This window comes from Accipiter gentilis, chromosome 4 (genome assembly GCF_929443795.1).
Source record: "Accipiter gentilis chromosome 4, bAccGen1.1, whole genome shotgun sequence".
NCBI classification, from domain to species: Eukaryota; Metazoa; Chordata; class Aves; order Accipitriformes; family Accipitridae; genus Astur; species Astur gentilis.
This window is the reverse complement of record NC_064883.1, coordinates 21,059,682-21,077,289: the sequence shown is the minus strand read 5'-3', so window position 1 is coordinate 21,077,289 and position 17,608 is coordinate 21,059,682. Positions and strand designations below refer to the sequence as shown.

The window sequence follows — 17,608 nt, the reverse complement described above, 5'->3', positions numbered from 1 at the left end:
CTCTACCCTTTAGTCCGGTCCATTCATAGTTGTAATGCACAAGTATGGAGGAACGTGCCCGTGCAAATCACCTGCTGCTGCCTTAACTGCTGGGCCGAGGAGCACAGAGCCCAGGGATGCCGGTGGCACAGGCAAACAAGAACCATCGCGAGGGCCAGGCGGGGCAGAAGGAGGTGGCAGGGGAGGAAAGTGCTCACTGCGGGGCCAAAACCCCCGGCCGGCCTCGCTGCCTTTGCCCCACCGTGGTGGCGGAGAGGGAGGGGAAGGCAGAGGCCACCACAGGAGGGTGGCTGCAGCTCCCCGCTCCTGGCGCCGGCTGCCCCTCGGGGGGCCGGGGCGATGCGGCGGCGGCGGCGGCGGCGGCGGCGGCGGCGGGGCCGAGCGCCCTTCCCGGGGGCCGCGCCGGGGCGGCCGGACCCTTCCTGTGCGGGCAGCGCCCGTGTCAACGCCCCGGCAGCGGAGCCGGGGCGGGCGGCGGGTTTTAATCCGGTTAGGGGGGATTAGCGTGGCGGTTTAAAGGCCGGAGCGGCGCGGGGAAGGGGTGCCAGGCGCGCCGGAGAGGAAGCGGCGGCCGCCGCCGCCGAGCAGCGGAGCAGCCCGAACGGCACCGGGTGAGTGAGCCCGGGGGCGGGCCGGGGGCGGCCGTCCCACCGCCCCGCCGCCCCGCGCCCGCCCGGGGGCTCCGGCCCCGGCGCCCCGGCTGCCCAGAGGTAACCTTTTGTCCTCCTCCCTCCTTCCCTCGGCGCTTTGGCAGTGTAGACGATGCCAGCCATCAACATCGAGGACCTGAGCGAGAAGGACAAACTGAAAATGGAAGTGGAGCAGCTCCGGAAAGAAGTCAAGCTGGAGAGGCAGCCGGTGAGTGGCCGCAGAGAAGGGGCCCGAGGCCGCCCGGCCGCCCCGGGCGGACGGCGGGGCCGGAGCGGCGAGAAGCCCGTTACTCCCCGCGCGGGGGTGCGGGGGGCTCAGGCGGCGCCCGGGGGCACGTCGGGCGGGCGGCGGGGCCGGGCGGGGCAGCCCAGCGCGGAGCGGGAGCGCTCCGTCCCGCCGCGGCGGGCCCGGCGAAGGCAGGGGCAGCGGGACCGCGGGAGCCGCTCTCCGGGAGCGCCCCGGCTCCTGTGGTAACGACCGCAGCTTGCCCCGACGGGCCCGGCCACCCGCTCTGGGGCTGGGACCGGCGGCGGCGCTGGCGACGTCCCACCGCCGGCACCGCGTAGGAGCGCCGGTCCTCCGCGGCGGTGGCTGCGGAGCGAGGGGGGAAGGGGCGCAGCGCCCCCGGGATGAGGCGCCCCGAGGGGCCGGCACGGGCCCGCCGGCTGCGGCTGTTCCCGTTGCGTTCGGCACCCCTTGGCGTCCCCTCTCTGGCCAGTCCCTGGAGCCCGGTGCCAGCACAAGGCAGCCTTGCCCGGCGAGGGAGGAGCGCGTCGAGCTCGGTTCCCCTCCTCCGTAAAAGGCGCTGGGATCTGCCAGTGACGGGTGAGGGGGTGGTGTGCCGGCGGGGGAGCCCTGCTGCGGCACCGCTCCCCGGCCCGGCCCGTCCTGGCCCGGCCCGGCCCGGCCGGGCTGCGGGAGAAGTGGCACGGCTACGGCCGCCCTCTCCCCCCGGCACCGCTGCCCCGCTTCACCTGCTGTGCAGTGCCCGGGGAGAGGGCAGGAGCCACAGGACTGCTCGTGCAGAGCCGTGATCCAGCCAGCCTGGTCCCACAGAAACATTGTACTTCTAGCTATTTACACTGCTTGTTCCTTTCCACGGGTGAAGTAGTTTCCAGTGAAATTTTCGTATTTTTGCACATTTTCTATAGATGAAAGACATGCAGACCTGATTTTGCTCCGCGATAAAACTAACATTCTTCTTCTTTTCTTTTTTTATTCTGCATGCCAGCAGAAGCAAACTACATCTAAATAAGCACTTCCAGTTAGCGTTTCCAGTTATAAATACACTTATATGTGGGAATCGGTGGCATTAGTCACGCTAATTACATTGCAGGTCTAGGTGTTTAGCCCCAAAAATAAGAAAGCCACAGTTACGTTTTAGCTGTCGGTTAGGTTTGGTAATTATAGATGTTATGGTATAGCCTAAAGCTCCAGCGGTATTGAGGGCTCCACATCCAAGTACTATAGATACCCGTATCATCCCTCAGAGAGTTCCCAAGCAACTGAAATACACTCTGTAGCATGTACAGCTTTTGATTTTCATGATAATAATAATAATAATTTAAAATTCTTGCATGCATTTTTGGAATGAACCAAAAGCCTGATCACTTTAGGGAAATGGGTATTTTCGAATCACCTGTAGAAAAGCACAGACAACATCCTCAATTTTACCAGTGCATTATAACAGAAATTTCACAGTGCAAATGAAATCTGTGTTGTAGTTGTCACAGTCCCCTGCTGCCTGAATGGGTGTTACAGGGATGGGGAAATGGAGAAGCCACGCTTCTGTTGCTGCTGAAAGTAAAAAACATGTAGCCAAAGTTTTCTTGACCCCTTCCTATAGTTCTACAGCACAAAGAGGAAATATTCTTTTGAATAATTTCTTGAATAAAAAATGTCTGAATGTGTATTTAAGCAGACATTTTTGTCTTCTATGTGAAAAAGATCCTGATAGTGCTGATTGAGGTAAAACACACCCTGGTCCTGCATATACTTGGAGCACAACTTTACTACAGCAAAAGGTGCCCCAGTTTGAATGAACAGGGTTTGCGAGGCACAGAAGAGCAAGGCACGTGTAATGGGATTTGTAGGTCCAAATTCTTCATTGCTGTAAGGCAGGCAGAGGTAGTTTAGATCTTATTTTATGCATTGTTTAATTGGGAATTAAGTCTTGAGTTCTTTCTGATGGCTTAAAGCTTAACTTTGCACAGGTCATGCTCTCTTGGTCTGTGGTACAGCAGGTAAATTCATTGGTTCTCTTGTCATAATTTTACCTATGGAGTAAAATATAATTAACAAAGGCGGCAAGGGGCCTTAAATTAGAAATACTAGTCATCTAGTGTCCTGGCCAACAGCTGGTTCCTGCTGCTGACTCTGCACTGCTGTGCCTCTGCAGGGATTGTGGGTAGGAAGGGAGGAGGTGGGGACGGAGCTGGGAGCGTGTCCTCAGACATGCCAGGTATTGGAGCACCTAAGGACAGTTTCTGCTGACACAGGGGAGGGAAATGAGAGATGCGTGTGGACAAGGATCCTCTGGAGCTGGTGGGATTTGCTTGTGCACCCTCAGGCTCTGCAGACACTATTACTACATGTGCTGCATGTGCTCCTGTCTCAGTGAACACAAACTAAACCCATTTCTTCTTCACAGACGGGTGCTATGCAGACATACCTACATCAGTGCTAGTTTACTATGAACGTCATGCAAAGTGTCATGCGTATTATGTTCTCTCACAACACAACAGGCTGCTTTATTAACAGTTGTTCAAAATAACCCCAGGTAACCTGTAAGTAAATTGTCTTTCCTAGCCAGGTCTTTGCTCCCATTCAAGACGCATGGTTGCTATTACAGAACCGCAAGGTGAGAACTTGTATTACCACTGAAAAATCATTACTGAATGTTTTGTTTGGGAAAAACACATAAAGTCGTAAATACTTTGAAATAGAATTGAAAGTTACCGATCCTGAACCCATTCACCGTAAGTCATGCTTACGCTGAGGGGGAGTGTGATCCGCAGCTTAATAAAACTATATTGGCAAATTGAAAAAGAAAGCAAGTTTAACTACGCAGCAACTGCTGTTCCGAGTGGCGTATACATTCCCAGTGATACTCACGTGTTCTGTGAATATCGGGCTGTAGAAAAGTGGAGGGAAGCTGAGTCTGTCTGGGCTGTAGAAAAGTGGAGGGAAGCCAAGCCTGCACGTGCTTAGTGCTGGCTTTGTGGTCAGATCTTTTGTGTTTGATGGGAAGGTAAGTAAGAGAAAGAAGGGTGCGAATTCACGGGTTTGCTGTTCTGATGGGCATGCTGAGCTCCGGCCGTAACACAGCCACTTCTCTGCTCTTTCACTCGAGGTGTCCAAGTGCTCCGAAGAGATCAAGAACTACATCGAGGAGCGGTCGGGCGAGGACCCGCTGGTGAAGGGGGTTCCCGAGGACAAGAACCCCTTTAAGGAGAAGGGAGGCTGTGTCATCGCTTAGGAAAACGAACCCAGCGCCTGCCACCGGAGCAGACACTCTGTTGTACCTGTAGGGAGTCACTAGCGTGTCCCCACCGCCGCCGGTCCTTGTTGAACGAGCGCAGGAGCGGATTTCTTTTCTTCTTTATTTTTTTTTTCCCCTTACAAAAATAAAGAAACCAACCCGAAAGCAGCCGGGACCCGCGTCGGTCGCTCGGCAGGGACAGCTGTCCCCGGCTCCCCGGCGCGGCCGTCCCTCCTCCCGCGGCGGGGACGGCTCCTTTCGCTTCGCGGCGCCCGCTTTCGCCACCCGTTTATCGGTTGCTTCATGGCTGTTCGTTGGCATTAAAGGAAACCTGCCTGTAACCCGAGAGCCTGCCGTGGCTTGCTGCGGGGGAGAGGAGCTGCAGGAGGGACGGGACGGGGCGGGGCAGTGCAGGGCAGGGGCCGCCGCGGCGACCCGCACCAGCCGCGACAGCTCGCCCGGCCAGGCCGCGGCCCTGGCCCTGGCCCTGGCCCTGGCCGGCGCGGGGCTGAGGGGAGCGGGGCGGACGGTGGCGGCCATGGCGCTGCGCGGCGGCCGGCGCTGGGCGCGCTTGGCCTCGGCGCTGCGCGCCGGCAGCTCGGGGCAGCGGCACGGCGGGCGCGTCGGTGACACGCCGCAGTACCACGACTTGCGGGCGGCCCTCAGGAAGGTACCGGGCCGGGGAGGGGAGGGGAGGGGAGGGGAGGGGAGCGGAGGGGGGGAGGCAAGCGGCGGCGCTTCCCCGCGGCGGGACACCCGGCCGCGCCGCCCCATGCGGCCCGGAGCGGCTCGGGGTGCGCTTAAATAAGTAAACTTCTTCCCCCTGCCGGTGTCCGAAGCGACGCCATGCGTCCCCCGCGTGTGACACGGCGAGTAGCGAAACGCTTCCCTGCTGCGTGTGCTGCCACGGGCTGAGCGGGTGGGTTTGGGCGAGCGGGCCCTGTCTGTCTGCCACAGCCGGGCCCTGTCGTCTGTCTCCACAGCCGGGCCCTGTCGTCTGTCTCCACAGCCGGGCCCTGCTGCTGCCCTGCGAGCTGCTGCCGGGAGGGCCCTCCCCGCCCGCTGCAGAACGCCGGGTTAAGGTCTGGCTGTGGGTGCAGAGCAGAAGGAAGGGCAGAATGGAGCCCGTTCGCCATCCCGCTCTTTCCAGAGGGGAGTAGTGGGAGGTTCCTGTAAAACTGAACCATAAAGCAAGAGGGAAGGAGGCACTTCTGGTAAGGTAACGACGCGTTAATGGAATGCCAGATGACCGTCTGCAAGTCGTGGTGGTGTTGGTGAACTCCGCAGGTTCCCAACAGGGAGTCACCTGTAGAAGACTGTGGTGTCAGTAAGCACACCTGTCAAAGTTAGAGAATTGGGTGGTTTGGAGGTGGAAGGCCCTGCTGCGGTGCACGTTGTGGGGGGCTGAGGCCACCTCAGTGTGAGAGAAGTCTGCCTGGATGAACCGATGAGAAAAGTGCTGAACTGCAGTACCTACTACAAGGAGTAAACAGCATTGTCATGGCAGCCACACACGAACAACCAGGACGTGCATTCAGCAGTAGGCGTTATGGCGTGTAAGGACTCGTCCCTCATTTACCTGTAGCTAAGTTTACAAGTCCTAGCTTGTGCTGCAGTGCTCTGCTGTAGCTTTTTAAAAGCAGTACCTGCTGTATTGCCAAATACTGACACGTTTATGTGACTTCAGGGCTGTGCTGTTGTATCTTTGATAGATGCTTTTTAAAATTACTTGAGGAATCTTACATACTCATGGATAAATTTAACCTTTTCCAGATTTCACCTCTTTCCCAGTTCACTGTGGGCAGAAGATAGCGGAACTACTTCTGAGTCATGTGATTTTTACTTCAGTTTTCTTTTTAGGAAATAACTTTCACACTTCCAGTGTTAAAACAAGATATCCCAAAGGCTGTTTAATTAATCAAGTTTTCTATCGCTAAGATGAGGATTGTTATCCTTGAGCTTTAGCAGTTGTGGTTTCACCTTTGGTGTTATTAAAAAAGAAACCTGAGCAATAAGGAAAAGTGATGCATGTCCAGTCTGTTTCTTAAGAAATTAATTCATTATAAATTCCTGCACCTTCTGCAAAGCAAAAATAAGGTGACAGAAGGATCGGTAGAAGAACTTGGAAATTAATCTTCTCTCACCTGGATTAATAGTACAGGATTTTGTAGCTAGCACCATAGTGTCAAGTTTGAGCTGAAGCTGTCTGGAGTGAGCCTTTGCTCTATGTATCTGTGGAGTCATCTGGCCGCTGAACTTGTTCCCTGGCATGCTGCTCCCCATTGCCTGCCTGAGCACTACAACTGCATTAGTGAAAAAAATCAATGTCCTCCTGAAATCCAGAGGACAAGGCCAGACCTTGTGAAGGCAGTAATCTGGATCTGAAGTCCTACTTTGTGTGGATAGGTTAAGGCACATGTTGTTTTGTATCTCAGGTGTTTGCAGCTCTGTATTTACAGAGGGATCATATGGGGGGGGGGGGGGGATGTGGCTGTGTTAGTGTCTGCTGGTGCAATGTTTGCTGCTCTGCTGTATGACGCAACGTATTTGTAAAAAAAATGCAAATACCCCCCACCCCCCGCCTTGTTTTTATTCCCTCCGTGCCTGTTGAAGTACAGCTAACAGTATGCCCTACCTTGCTGGGTTTAGTGCAGATAATTGTATCTGGGCTAAGAGGGAATGTGATGTTACATTCATCACATAAATCCCTGTGATGAATATATTGTAGAAGAAATTACGGTAAGAAACATAAACCCAATTTTATCATTGTCCTGTATTTTACAAAATGCTTATATACCGTTTATTTTAGATTTTAACTGATCATGTAGGAAAAAAAAAAAACCACCAGTTTTGTCAAATCCAGTCTGATGTTGTTCACCCCAAAGCTTCTAGCAGTCAATGTTTATTTTGGCTTAAGTTAAGCCTGGCCCCAGTGACTTTAGGATAAACTGAAAACTGAAGTCTTTGGGAGAGAATGACTACTCAGGATCTGTAATATGTTTTAAGTGTACCTGTTAGGTAATTTGGGGCACTCTTTCCACTAGCTGAATCCAGATGCAGCTACCAGAGTGATGGCAGAACAAGCAGTGCAGTTCCGTAAGTGAGAACTGTTACTTTTTTGCCTCCATTAATTTTATTTTTTACTCTAGTAAATTAATGTATTTTAAACGATCTGTAATTTTCCAATTGTTCTGAGCAGGATGAGGAAGAGACTCGTATAATTCCAGGGGACTGTTTTTAGCAAGGGTATTGAAATAACCCTGTGAGTGGTTTCCTTTACAACTTCATAGGTCACCACCCTTCCTCTTGGAAATCGAAAACGTAACTTTTCCTTAACTTGTTGAACAATGCTTGCAGTGCACTGGTATCCTACAGCTTGCTGCAGTAATTAAATTATAGTATAACTGGCTTGAAGGAAAAAGGTTTAACCTACTCTGTGTTTGTATACATAACAGCATGCATACATATATATACAGGGAGAGAGACAATATATATATGCTGTCCATTTTTCTTTTCCTCTGGCATTAGTAGTAAGAAGCTTTGGGAAATAGGTTTGAAAGGATTGGCATATATTGTGCTGGAGTTGCATGTAATATAAATGAGATTTCATTTTATATCCAGTGGTGTCTTGGTCTAGTTACGCTATGTTACATCTCTGTAGGATAAGGGGGGTTTCCCCTGTGGCAGTGAGACTCCACCAAAGGACACCGCTACCCGATTCGCCACTCTTGCCTTATATGTCATGAGTTTCTGTTTATAATGTATTTTTACAAGAATTAAAGCTGCTTCATGTTAGAGCATCCAGGATCTATTAAATTAAATATTGACATTCACTTTAACTTTCCAGTAAAATTACTGTAAATTCACTGTCAAAAGAATGTGGCTCTTTTTGACCTTCTGCAAAATACTGAAGGGTGACCACCATTGCCACTGGAGCACCTTGGATGGAGTTAGTTTATTTATCTTTGTAGGAAATCATAAAAACCAGTAACAGAATAGCATAGTAGGTTGCTGGTATTACAAATAAATCACTTAAAAGTTAGTTTCTCACTAAATTGGGAGGGAGAAAAGACACAGCTGAATCTGCAAAATACATGAGTTGCATCTGTAATTTTAAAACCTTATTTATCATGCACCTGAAGTGAAAGTTTCAGGAAGGAGACAGTTAAAAAATGTAACATCAGTAAGGCTCACAGATTTTGCACTGAGTGCCCTTCTGTCTAAGGGAAGCAAAATGTATTCCCAGATTCTGGGGTATTTGCAGTAGCCTTTGTCATCTTGTGTCTGACAGAAACATCATATAAACATTTAGGGGCTAGTTCTTTTGATGGTATAGATAAACAATATCCTTTACTACTGGCAAGAATTTTTGGTGGTAATTTAACAGAGAGCAAATTTTCATAATTGATTTTTGTTGTTATTAGAAGGGGCAGCTGGGATATACCACTGTAATAAGAAGGACCATTTTATAAGCAATGCTCTTATTTGTTACTCATTGTCAGAGTAGTGCATATATCTGAGATTGCAATGCTGTGCCCAAGCATTGGATTTTTTTCCAACCCCATATTCATGTTAGAACAAATTTTCCACTGCATCTAGTTAGACTTTTCAATGAGCATCTTTTAGTAGGAGAACTGGGCTTAAGGGATAGTTTTGTGGCTTGGGTCTAGCTATTATATTGCTTTATCATTGTCACACCTGCATGGATTAGGCAATATAGTTATGTGCTTCTGACAACTAAAATCATGTCTTAATGAGTAGTTTATGACTGAGTAAATGTCTGGGGTTTAAACAGATTTTGCCATGACTGTTCAGAAAATGTAACTTTGCTTAAATCTTTTTAGGTCACGTTTGCTTGGAAATGTGCAATTAAGTCTCTCCCCCTGCCTGTGTACCCATACTGATGAATGTGACATCTTCCAGCCAGCTGTCAGGGTGCTCTGAAAGTTGGTCTGTATTTCAGCTAGCCCTGCTTTGGACTTTACTTTCTAGGAGACTTCTTCTTTTATTTCCCCTCTGCTTGGGCTCAGAAGGAGCATGAAAGCCTTACATTCAGCTCCAGTCCTTGAAGATGAAATTTCATGGATGAACACTGATAGATTACATGAGGAGATTTCCAGGACGCTTGGTGTGCTTAAAATTATTTGCTGTCATGCAGACAGGCTTGTGCAAAGATCCCTGGTCATTAGCCCTGATCGTACCACCTGAGCTGTATATTCCCTCAGACAAGTTTCAATGACTAGTTTTTAACTTCTCATTAAAAAATAAGGGCATTAGTTTCTCTGTGGGAATAAGTTAGGACAAGCTTAATAATTTTAGGTATTTCCAGAAATGCCATTATATCTGCAATCTGCCATTTTATACATGGCAGCCTTCAAAATATGCCATGTAAACTTGAGATTGGGCAAAACGGTACGGGCAGCATACTGCATTCCTGAAAGTGCCAGAAGTGTCTGAAATAGTGAGATGCAGAGACCCTAAGGAGAAGGGGGTAGTGGGGTGGCAGCCTTCAAAATATGCCATGTAAACTTGAGATTGGGCAAAATGGTACGGGCAGCATACTGCATTCCTGAAAGTGCCAGAAGTGTCTGAAATAGTGAGATGCAGAGACCCTAAGGAGAAAGGGGTAGTGGGGAAGCCAAGTCATTGCATTTGAAGCTGCTCTTCGGTGGTGGATGTTCCGCTCCCTGCCCGCGCTGCGTGCCAGGCTGCCTGGGGGGGAATGTGCTCCATGAAAGCTAAATGACAGAAAGGCTGGAGTATGGAGTGTGTTCTGATGCACTCTTGACCATGCCGGCTGGTGTCTGGTCTCTGGCACTGCTGCAGAACTGGCCGGGTTTTGTCTGTCACTAGGAGCCTTCTTTCTCCTCTGTCAGTATCACCCAAACCTGCTGTGGACAGGAGGCTGGGTTGGAGAAGTGCTGCAGTGTTTGAGAGTGGAGCTGCTCTTCAGGCAGATTGGGAGGGTTTCTCGGTAGTGGGTCCTCTTAGACCCATTGTCACAAGTATTGCTGTTAGAAGCATGCAGTGGGATAAGCGTAATGGTGTATGTTGTGATTGCATTCGCCAAGGCAGAAAAGGAAATTAGATACTCCTCTCTCATTCTTGAGGAGAAACCAAACTTTCCTGGAGAAGCTGATAAAATCCTAGAGAAAAATCACCTCATTTGGAGAGAAATGTGGAATGTTTATTTCAGTTTAGCTTTCTCCCAGCCACAAAAAAAAACAAAAAAAAAGGCAGAAGGAACTAGAACATGCTGAATAAATATTTCACATGATGCTGGAGCAATACAGTAAGTAGATCCTGTGTAAGCTTCTTGTGATTCAGATGCCAGTCCAAATCTTTAGCTGATGATTCAGTATTGCGAACTCGCAGACCTTCAATGAGGTCAGCTCTTTTAATCTGTGAGGACACCCCAAATTTACTAGGTGCTTGGCTGATATGGTGATGAGCATAGGTTAAGTGCCAGCACATATATAAACTGCAGGTCTGTGGTGGGTCTCCATCTACAGTTTGGCATGTGCAGAGCTATTCTTTGAATAGCTCTAGAGAATATTTTTTTCTCTTTCAGTGATGCAAGACAAATAAAAGGTGAGGGCAGCAACAGTTAGGATCAGTTCCTAGGGCTGAGTATTTTCTGGTTTAGATAAAGGATTCAGTCATGATATGGGCCTCTTGGATGCAGTCAGTAAACCATGTCTTATGTCCAGGACTACTTCTCTGGGTAGAGGTGTGACAGCATCGGTATCCCTGTCTGAGTGTGGCCCAGTGATGCACTGGGAAGTCCTAGAAGTACGACAGGAGACTCTGGTTGCTGCTTGTGGTCCTGGTTGGTGAAAAAGCTTCAGTGAACATTGGAAGCTCTGCTAATGGAGATAGATGACTTGAGGAAGGAAATCCATCAGTCCAGACGAATGGTATAGCCCAGCCAGCTCTTGATGCACGGCTTAACAAAGCCAATCTCTCCAATGGTTACCCAATTTTCAGGTTGCACTTCTGCGTAGGTACTGCCTTAAGTCCTGAGCCCTGTGATGGGCAGCAGTGTGTGCGTGGCAAAGATTGATAAACTCCAGGGGCATGTGCCTTTGAAGTTGGATCCCATCATATAATTCCACGATGTCCTAGTACCTTGCAGCGGAGAGGTGGCCTGGGATGGTGCAGGCCACAGTGAGATAACTTGTTTTGTTCCTGCAGGGATGTAACCTAGAGGCAAAAGCAGGATCCAAGCCCCAACATCCCAACCTCTGGTGGGCATTGCACTATACCTCAGCTCCGCATCTCTGTGTTGGAAAGTATGAGTTGCAGGGGCAAAAAAAAAAAATGCTTCACTTGCTCAGTTCTGCATCACTTTCACAGCTGGGTACAAGTAGCCAGATCTCCCAGCCATCCTACAGGCTTGTCTGAGATCAGCACCTAGACTGACATGGGACACATTAGGAATAGCCATGCCCTTGGCACTCACTTGTTCTCACTAATTCTGGGTTCCCTGTATGCCAGGCCAGGAAAAAAAAAAGGTATTTGCCCATTATATTGTGACAGTGTGTGGTTTGTGCTCATTCTGGTTCCTTCTGGGGAAGGGGATGACCCCTCCTGTTGAAGGCCAAGTTGATTGGGACAGTCCCATGTGGGAGTTATTAGATATGTTGTCATTTGTGTGTATGGGAAGATTAGTGATAAGATTAAAATCTGGGGGTTGGTGCTGTGGACAGCCTCACAGGGCACCTGGAGATGTTGCTTTGTTGCCAAATAGAAAGAATTGTGCTTCTTACGAACAGAATTTGTGGTTGCTGTGGATGAGTCTGAACCCAATCAATCGATGTCTGGTTGGAGGTTGGAAAGGAGATTTCTTTGACCTATTTTTTCCCCCACAATGACATCACGTGCACACATGGTTCTTGTCCAAGAAGAACACAGGGCCCCACATGGCTTAAAACCCATGGTGTTGAGTATCAAGTGAGAAATGCTCTTGATGGCATATTGCTTTGCCCATTGTGGTATGGTTGAATGGAAGATGCAGTAGAAATTACAGGCAGAGAGACAGCTTAAGTAAAATATAATCTGCATGGGCTTGAAGTAGAGAGAAGGTGAGAAATTCCATGGAACTAAACACAGAACTGGTTGCCTGATCTCGGGAGGCTTTGCAAATGTGTTCCTATCCTTATCTGCTGCAGAACAGATTTCAGTATGGTAGCTGCAGTTCTTGAAGTCCAGAGTGGGAAGCAATTTGGGGATCTTCCCTTTTCTTTCCCTTTTCTGCCATATTCTTGGATAGGGTAGCTAAAGGGGTTGTGGTTGGGAGTGTGCAGGGACTGCCAAGTCACTCAGGTTTGTACAGGAGGGATTTGCCTATGCTACTGTCCTGGGAAGAAGGACATAGGAAGGGAGGAGGGGTTGGCTAGGATCATGTGGGTCCCTCCCCAGCTGGAGCTGGTCTTCCAGCATCTCATTCCTCAGGAAAAGGTTAAGCTGGGCTCAGCACCTCCTGGACTGGATCTTTTATTTTCTTAGTATGGTGATGATGTGTGCCCTCTGCTCCAGCAGTCGGGCTCCCAGAAGCACTAGCAGCTGCACAGGGTGGAGGGGCAGCGCATGCTTCTGCGCTCCTTGGTGGACTTGTAGGTTTTTAAGTTTTTGGTAAGTGTTGGCAGAAACTTTGTGGTTGATTCAGGGTTTGGGTTTTTTTGTTTCCTGAACTAAAAAAAGTAGCCAGATGTATGGCACCAAAGGACTTGCAGTATTCAAATTTCTGAACCAATAGTCAGCTTTGCTTTATTTACTAGGTATGTTGCGAGGAACTGTGTTGCAGTGAAAGGGAAGAAATGCAATTGATTTAAACAGAAGTGTGTCCAGTTACTACCAAATGAGTAGACCAGGCAAAATTGCAGAATAATCATAACGTGCATGCTTCTGTTTCTGAAAATCAGATTTTGTAAAAATAGATGAGGACAGGTACGTTTTATTATATAATGAGATGCTGCCAACTCTTATGTTATAGGGTTTTTCCCTCCGCTAATTTTTTTTCTCTTTGAGAACGGGAAAATTTCATTTAGTAAGAGTTTGTTCCTGTATTTGCTGATCAGCGCAGTCTTTGGTACCCAGTGCTGTAGCAGATTGCATGATTCCTTTTTTGCCTGTGGCATGGCTTAATTGAAGGTACAAAAAAGGAAATGTGGTGCTCTAATTAATACATTTTAGATACATGTCTTCCCATTTCAGCCATATATTTCCCAGCACTCTGGAAATTTTTCTGGTTTTCTCTTATATGAGCCTACTGAATATTGGTTTTAAATCCACTGAAAGCTTCTCTGGAAGCTCAGCTCTGGCCACAGCTATGTGCAATGGCAGTGGAGAAACGCAGATGTGAGCCAGGCCTGTTCACCCTTGCTTTGCAGCAATGAACAGAGAAGTAGAAGTATCCTAAAGATACCCGAGGTGCTAGCGAAGGTATGTTACCTGCCCCTTTGAATCAGCTTTATAGTGCTAAGCTGGAATGACTTTTTTTTCCTCAATTCTTAATGTACAGCCCATTGGGAAAGGGAAAAGGGGAAAACTAAACAACCTGAAATCTGCGTGTGTTTATGTCTAAATGCTCACATGTGCACAGAGTAGATTCAGGAGGGGTTGGTTATATGTAACATATGTGATGCAGTTGATGCGTCTCTTTATTCTGTCAAGTGCTTAGTACATTTACAGGCAAAATAAAAGGTCAGCAATGCAGCACATAGAAAAAGAGGGTGGTGAGCATAAGTGCCTGCCATGGAGCCCATGCTGAGCCAGGTACTTCACTGTGGTCCTAACCTTATCTCTGTGTAATCTCACCAAGGCAAGGTTACTGGCAATTCATTTAAATAGGGTAGGTGGAACCATTATTTTGCTTTTCAACATTTGTTTAAGGTTTTTAGGTGTGGAATTAAAAAAGAAAAAAAAAAAAAAAGGAGAAAATATAGTTGTATTTGACTTGGCTTTCTTTTTTCTTCTCACTGATATCCCCTGGCTGGCTTGAAGTATTCTTTTCATCCAGCAGGTTGTTTTCACTGGGCTGGTCACATCTTGTCCTGCAGGCACCATGTAGAGCGGTTGGGTTCTGCACATGAAATGCATGAAAAGTTGGGGAGACCAAAATGAACTGAAGGGCAAAGACAGCAGAGCATGGTCTTCTGGACCTTTTCAAGAGGTGGGCATTGGCAACCATCCTGCCTGGTGTATGAGTGTCTGGCATGTTCTTCAAAATTCGTGAATGAAGGACAAAGTTTTGAGAGTGACTTTCCTACCGTCTCTTTTCAAGTAATCCCGCGAGCACTCATTTCTTGCTCAGCAGTGTTTGTTTGGTGTTCAAAAAGATGCTGATAAGAACAGCCCATCTTGCTGTTTAATACCATTCATTTACCCTGGGCTTCTATGCAATTGCTTTTTAGTCCATGAATTTCAGTCTGTGCATCTCTTCTCTATGGGATGTGCTTGGGGTGATATCAGTGAGCTTGTTTATATGGGCTCAATCAATCACATTTTGGATTAGACCTGTTAGTCCTCAATTATAATGGGGAAAAATGTAGTCAAAAGAGAGAGAGAGTAAACTGACTGTACAGCTTGAAGGGCATTTTTTCCTTCAAAGGCAGTAAAGGCTTTTTAAAAAGACATGGATATGTGTGGTAATTCCTCATTCATTTTAGGTTTTCATGGGGTGAGGGGGGGAAACAAGATTGAAAATTCTAAATAGAGTAACAAAATGTTTTGAAAAAAATGTTTCCAGTAATTGTAGAGAAATATGGAAAGAAATCAAGGTTGTCTGAAATTAAAACCTTTTATGTGAAAGTTTAGACCACAGTGTCTAGATTCATAGCTACTAACTGTAAAGTTTTAAGTTAGACAGATACTTCAGTACTGTGTTTTGCCCTGCTGTTTCCTCCATATTCCATTTGCTGCACTCACATTATTATTATAGTATCTTGATGATGGCTTGAAAATATTGAGGCTTTACAAAGACCTGCCATCTAGATTATAATTTTATAGCTTGTTGGTTTGGGGTTTTTAAAATGAATCATGCTGTTTTAAAAAGCTTAAGTCAAAATTACTTCATTTTTGTTCTTTATTTTAATTATCTAGATATTCTGCTTTTAGGACTTTTTTTTTCTGCCAACTGTTTTTCACAAGGTCATGAAATGGATGTCTACACTTAAATTGAACTTTTCCACTTCAACCCTGTATCATTGTGGAAAATATTTTCTTGGCTTGTTCCCAGCAAGTCTGATGACAGCTCAGAGTACAGAAGTTTCCATATCATCATTGAAGCCCAGTCCCAAATCCCATACTCAGATAGGCCAAATTCTTCAGTGGCAACTCTTGTAGACAGTCATTTGCTCAGGTGTCGTGTCGTATGTTTGGCTGGGTAGTCAAGTGTGAATACAGAATAAGAGGCACAGATTGTATCCAAATGCCAAATTTTCCATGTTGTGGGCAAGAGGGAGACTTGCCTTACTCCTGTAAAGGGGAGAAGTGTTTTGGCAGCATCTAGGACATTTCCTGCCTTAACAGGACCCTTTATGTAGTGGTGAGTCATTTTTTTTACTTAGATCTCCTAGGTGAGTCCTAACCAGTAAGACCATGTATGTTTTTATAAGAGAAGGAGTGAGGGCTATCCCCCTTGTTTTTAATTAGTATACATAGGGAAATCTTCACCCTGTGGTGGTGACACGTCCTGAAAGAGGAAGCAGTAGGTTGCAGCTTTGCTCTCTAGATCACTTCAGACCTCAGAAATTGGTAATGTTGGATTTTCATTGCCAGAAGAAAGTGCACTAAATAACTTTGTGTGAGCAGGCAAGGTTAGCACTGCAGGGAATGTTCTCTGCTTGCTATGTGGTTAAATCATCTTTGTGTGATGGGGTTATTTTTAACCTGTTGTGGTCTTCTAAGTCACTTACTACCTCTGCTTCTGCGCATGATGTCATTGGAGATCGAACGATTGCCTCTTCCGCTGGGGTGCTGACCGCGGCAGGCCCAGGCTTGCCACCACCAGTCTGGGTGGTCCAGGCATTTGGGCAGCTTCTGGATTCCGCTAGGCTCTCCTAGTATGTGTGATGGAGACTGGAAGCACAGGAGGCGACTGGAAGCACAGGAGCAGCTGTCATCCTGCCAGTGCTGGAGGGACCTTGTGAGTGCAGGAGGGACAGCAGGACCCTGCTTTGCCCACCACGTGCCGGTAGACGTCCTCATCATTGAGGTGCCATGGCAGAAGTGTTGGTCTCTCCACAGCCTCTCTAGTAGGTGACAGCTACAAGGAGCTGACCTCCTTCTCTCACGTGCCTGGACTCGCCCTGGTTCTGTCCTGAATGTGTTTCCACATCCCAGTCTCCTTCCCTGCGCCCTTTCCCTACCTTTCTGAAGAGTATTACTGAGAAAGGATTGGCCACCAAACTTTGTTTAGGGCTTTGGAGGAGTTGTGAGGGAGTTGAGGGCCATGGCCTCCAAGCCCAGGAGGGGTGAGAAGAAACAGGGGATATATGCTGGAAAACTCATTCTGGTGTGCTTGGGATGCGTGCCTCAGGGGGACCCAAACGGAGACCAGCGTGTGCAAAATGAAGAGCTGCTGTTTGGATGTATAAGGCCCCCCTGGAGGAGCAGCTGAGAGGACCTGCACGGGCTGTGGTGCGGTGGCTGGTGAGGAGCTTGCCGGTGGGGTCCTGGCTGCCTTGCACCCGTGGGATGGGTTGTGGTGGTCAGGTTTGGTAGCACCCATGGGTGTCCCGTGGGTTTGACCACCTCAGCTCTGCCTTGTGTCTTGCTAACTGCTGCCTCGTCCTCAGCACCAGTGTCCCTGTGCTGCCGAGTTGTCTCACAGTGCATTTGTTGCTGCAGGTGGTTGTGAATAAAACTACAAGGAGAAATGTTGTTTTGTGGGCTGTTAATTATTTTCTGGTGTTGAAGGCAAAGGGCTCTCTGGCCTGTTACCTTCTTCCTTTCAAGTCAGTGTTATGCTAATAGCTAGATATAACCACTGAAGAACTGTCCTTAGTGGTTTATTGCTTATTTATTTGCTTTTTTTTGTTACATTAAAGATCCCATTAATTGTGTCATCTTTTGTTACTATATTAATAGAGCTGAGTTCAATTACTGTAACTTGATTTAAAGGAAAAAAAATGCTCTTCATAACATCATATGGTACACTTAAAGTGGCACCACTAAATCAATTTAATCTTCTTAATACAAAATACCTTTTTCTCAGACATTTTCTCTTGCTTTTCTAGTAAGTCAGTGTAATCTCAGCTTAGGTATAACTCAGGAAGCTTTAGTAAAAATTTCTGTCATTTTGTAAGAATTCAGTTTATTGTTTTCTTTTCAAGAGTCGTCATCTTGCTAATTGTGTGCTGAAATCTACTACCACTGTACAGTATTATAAGGGATAGATGTAAGAGGTATTGTGTGTAGAAGTGGTATGGCCTTTAAACTGATTTGAATTGCTTGATAGAAGGTAAACTTGGT

General features: G+C 47.7%; 2 protein-coding genes across 3 annotated transcripts in view; both read left to right on the top strand.

The window, feature by feature from the left end:
* Nucleotides 1-477: 477 nt before the first annotated feature.
* Nucleotides 478-4,300, top strand: LOC126037804 (guanine nucleotide-binding protein G(I)/G(S)/G(O) subunit gamma-11). 2 transcript variants are annotated; one of them, XM_049798590.1, is made up of 3 exons: nt 478-611; nt 755-858; nt 4,004-4,300. In XM_049798590.1, exons 2-3 carry the CDS (start codon nt 763-765, stop codon nt 4,127-4,129), a joined length of 222 nt encoding a protein of 73 aa, XP_049654547.1. In that variant the 5' UTR covers nt 478-611; nt 755-762; the 3' UTR covers nt 4,130-4,300. The 2 variants fall into 2 exon arrangements, with proteins under 2 accessions (XP_049654547.1, XP_049654548.1); XM_049798591.1 differs by having other exon boundaries at nt 492-611; nt 760-858.
* A 224-nt stretch (nt 4,301-4,524) lies between these two features.
* LOC126037799 (probable acyl-CoA dehydrogenase 6) overlaps nt 4,525-17,608 on the top strand; it is a 95,421-nt gene continuing 82,337 nt past the window's right edge. Inside the window, exon 1 of the mRNA XM_049798582.1 lies at nt 4,525-4,802. Coding sequence (XP_049654539.1) covers nt 4,671-4,802 — 132 coding nt within the window. The 5' untranslated portion in view covers nt 4,525-4,670. The remainder of the gene's footprint in view (nt 4,803-17,608) is intronic.

Excerpts from the sequence above, each read along its gene's own strand:
- LOC126037804 (XM_049798590.1), top strand. The coding sequence starts at position 763 with ATGCCAGCCATCAACATCGAGGACCTGAGCGAGAAGGACAAACTGAAA. Across the intron at positions 859-4,003 it reads TCAAGCTGGAGAGGCAGCCG|GTGTCCAAGTGCTCCGAAGA; the intron begins GTGAGTGGCCGC and ends CTTTCACTCGAG.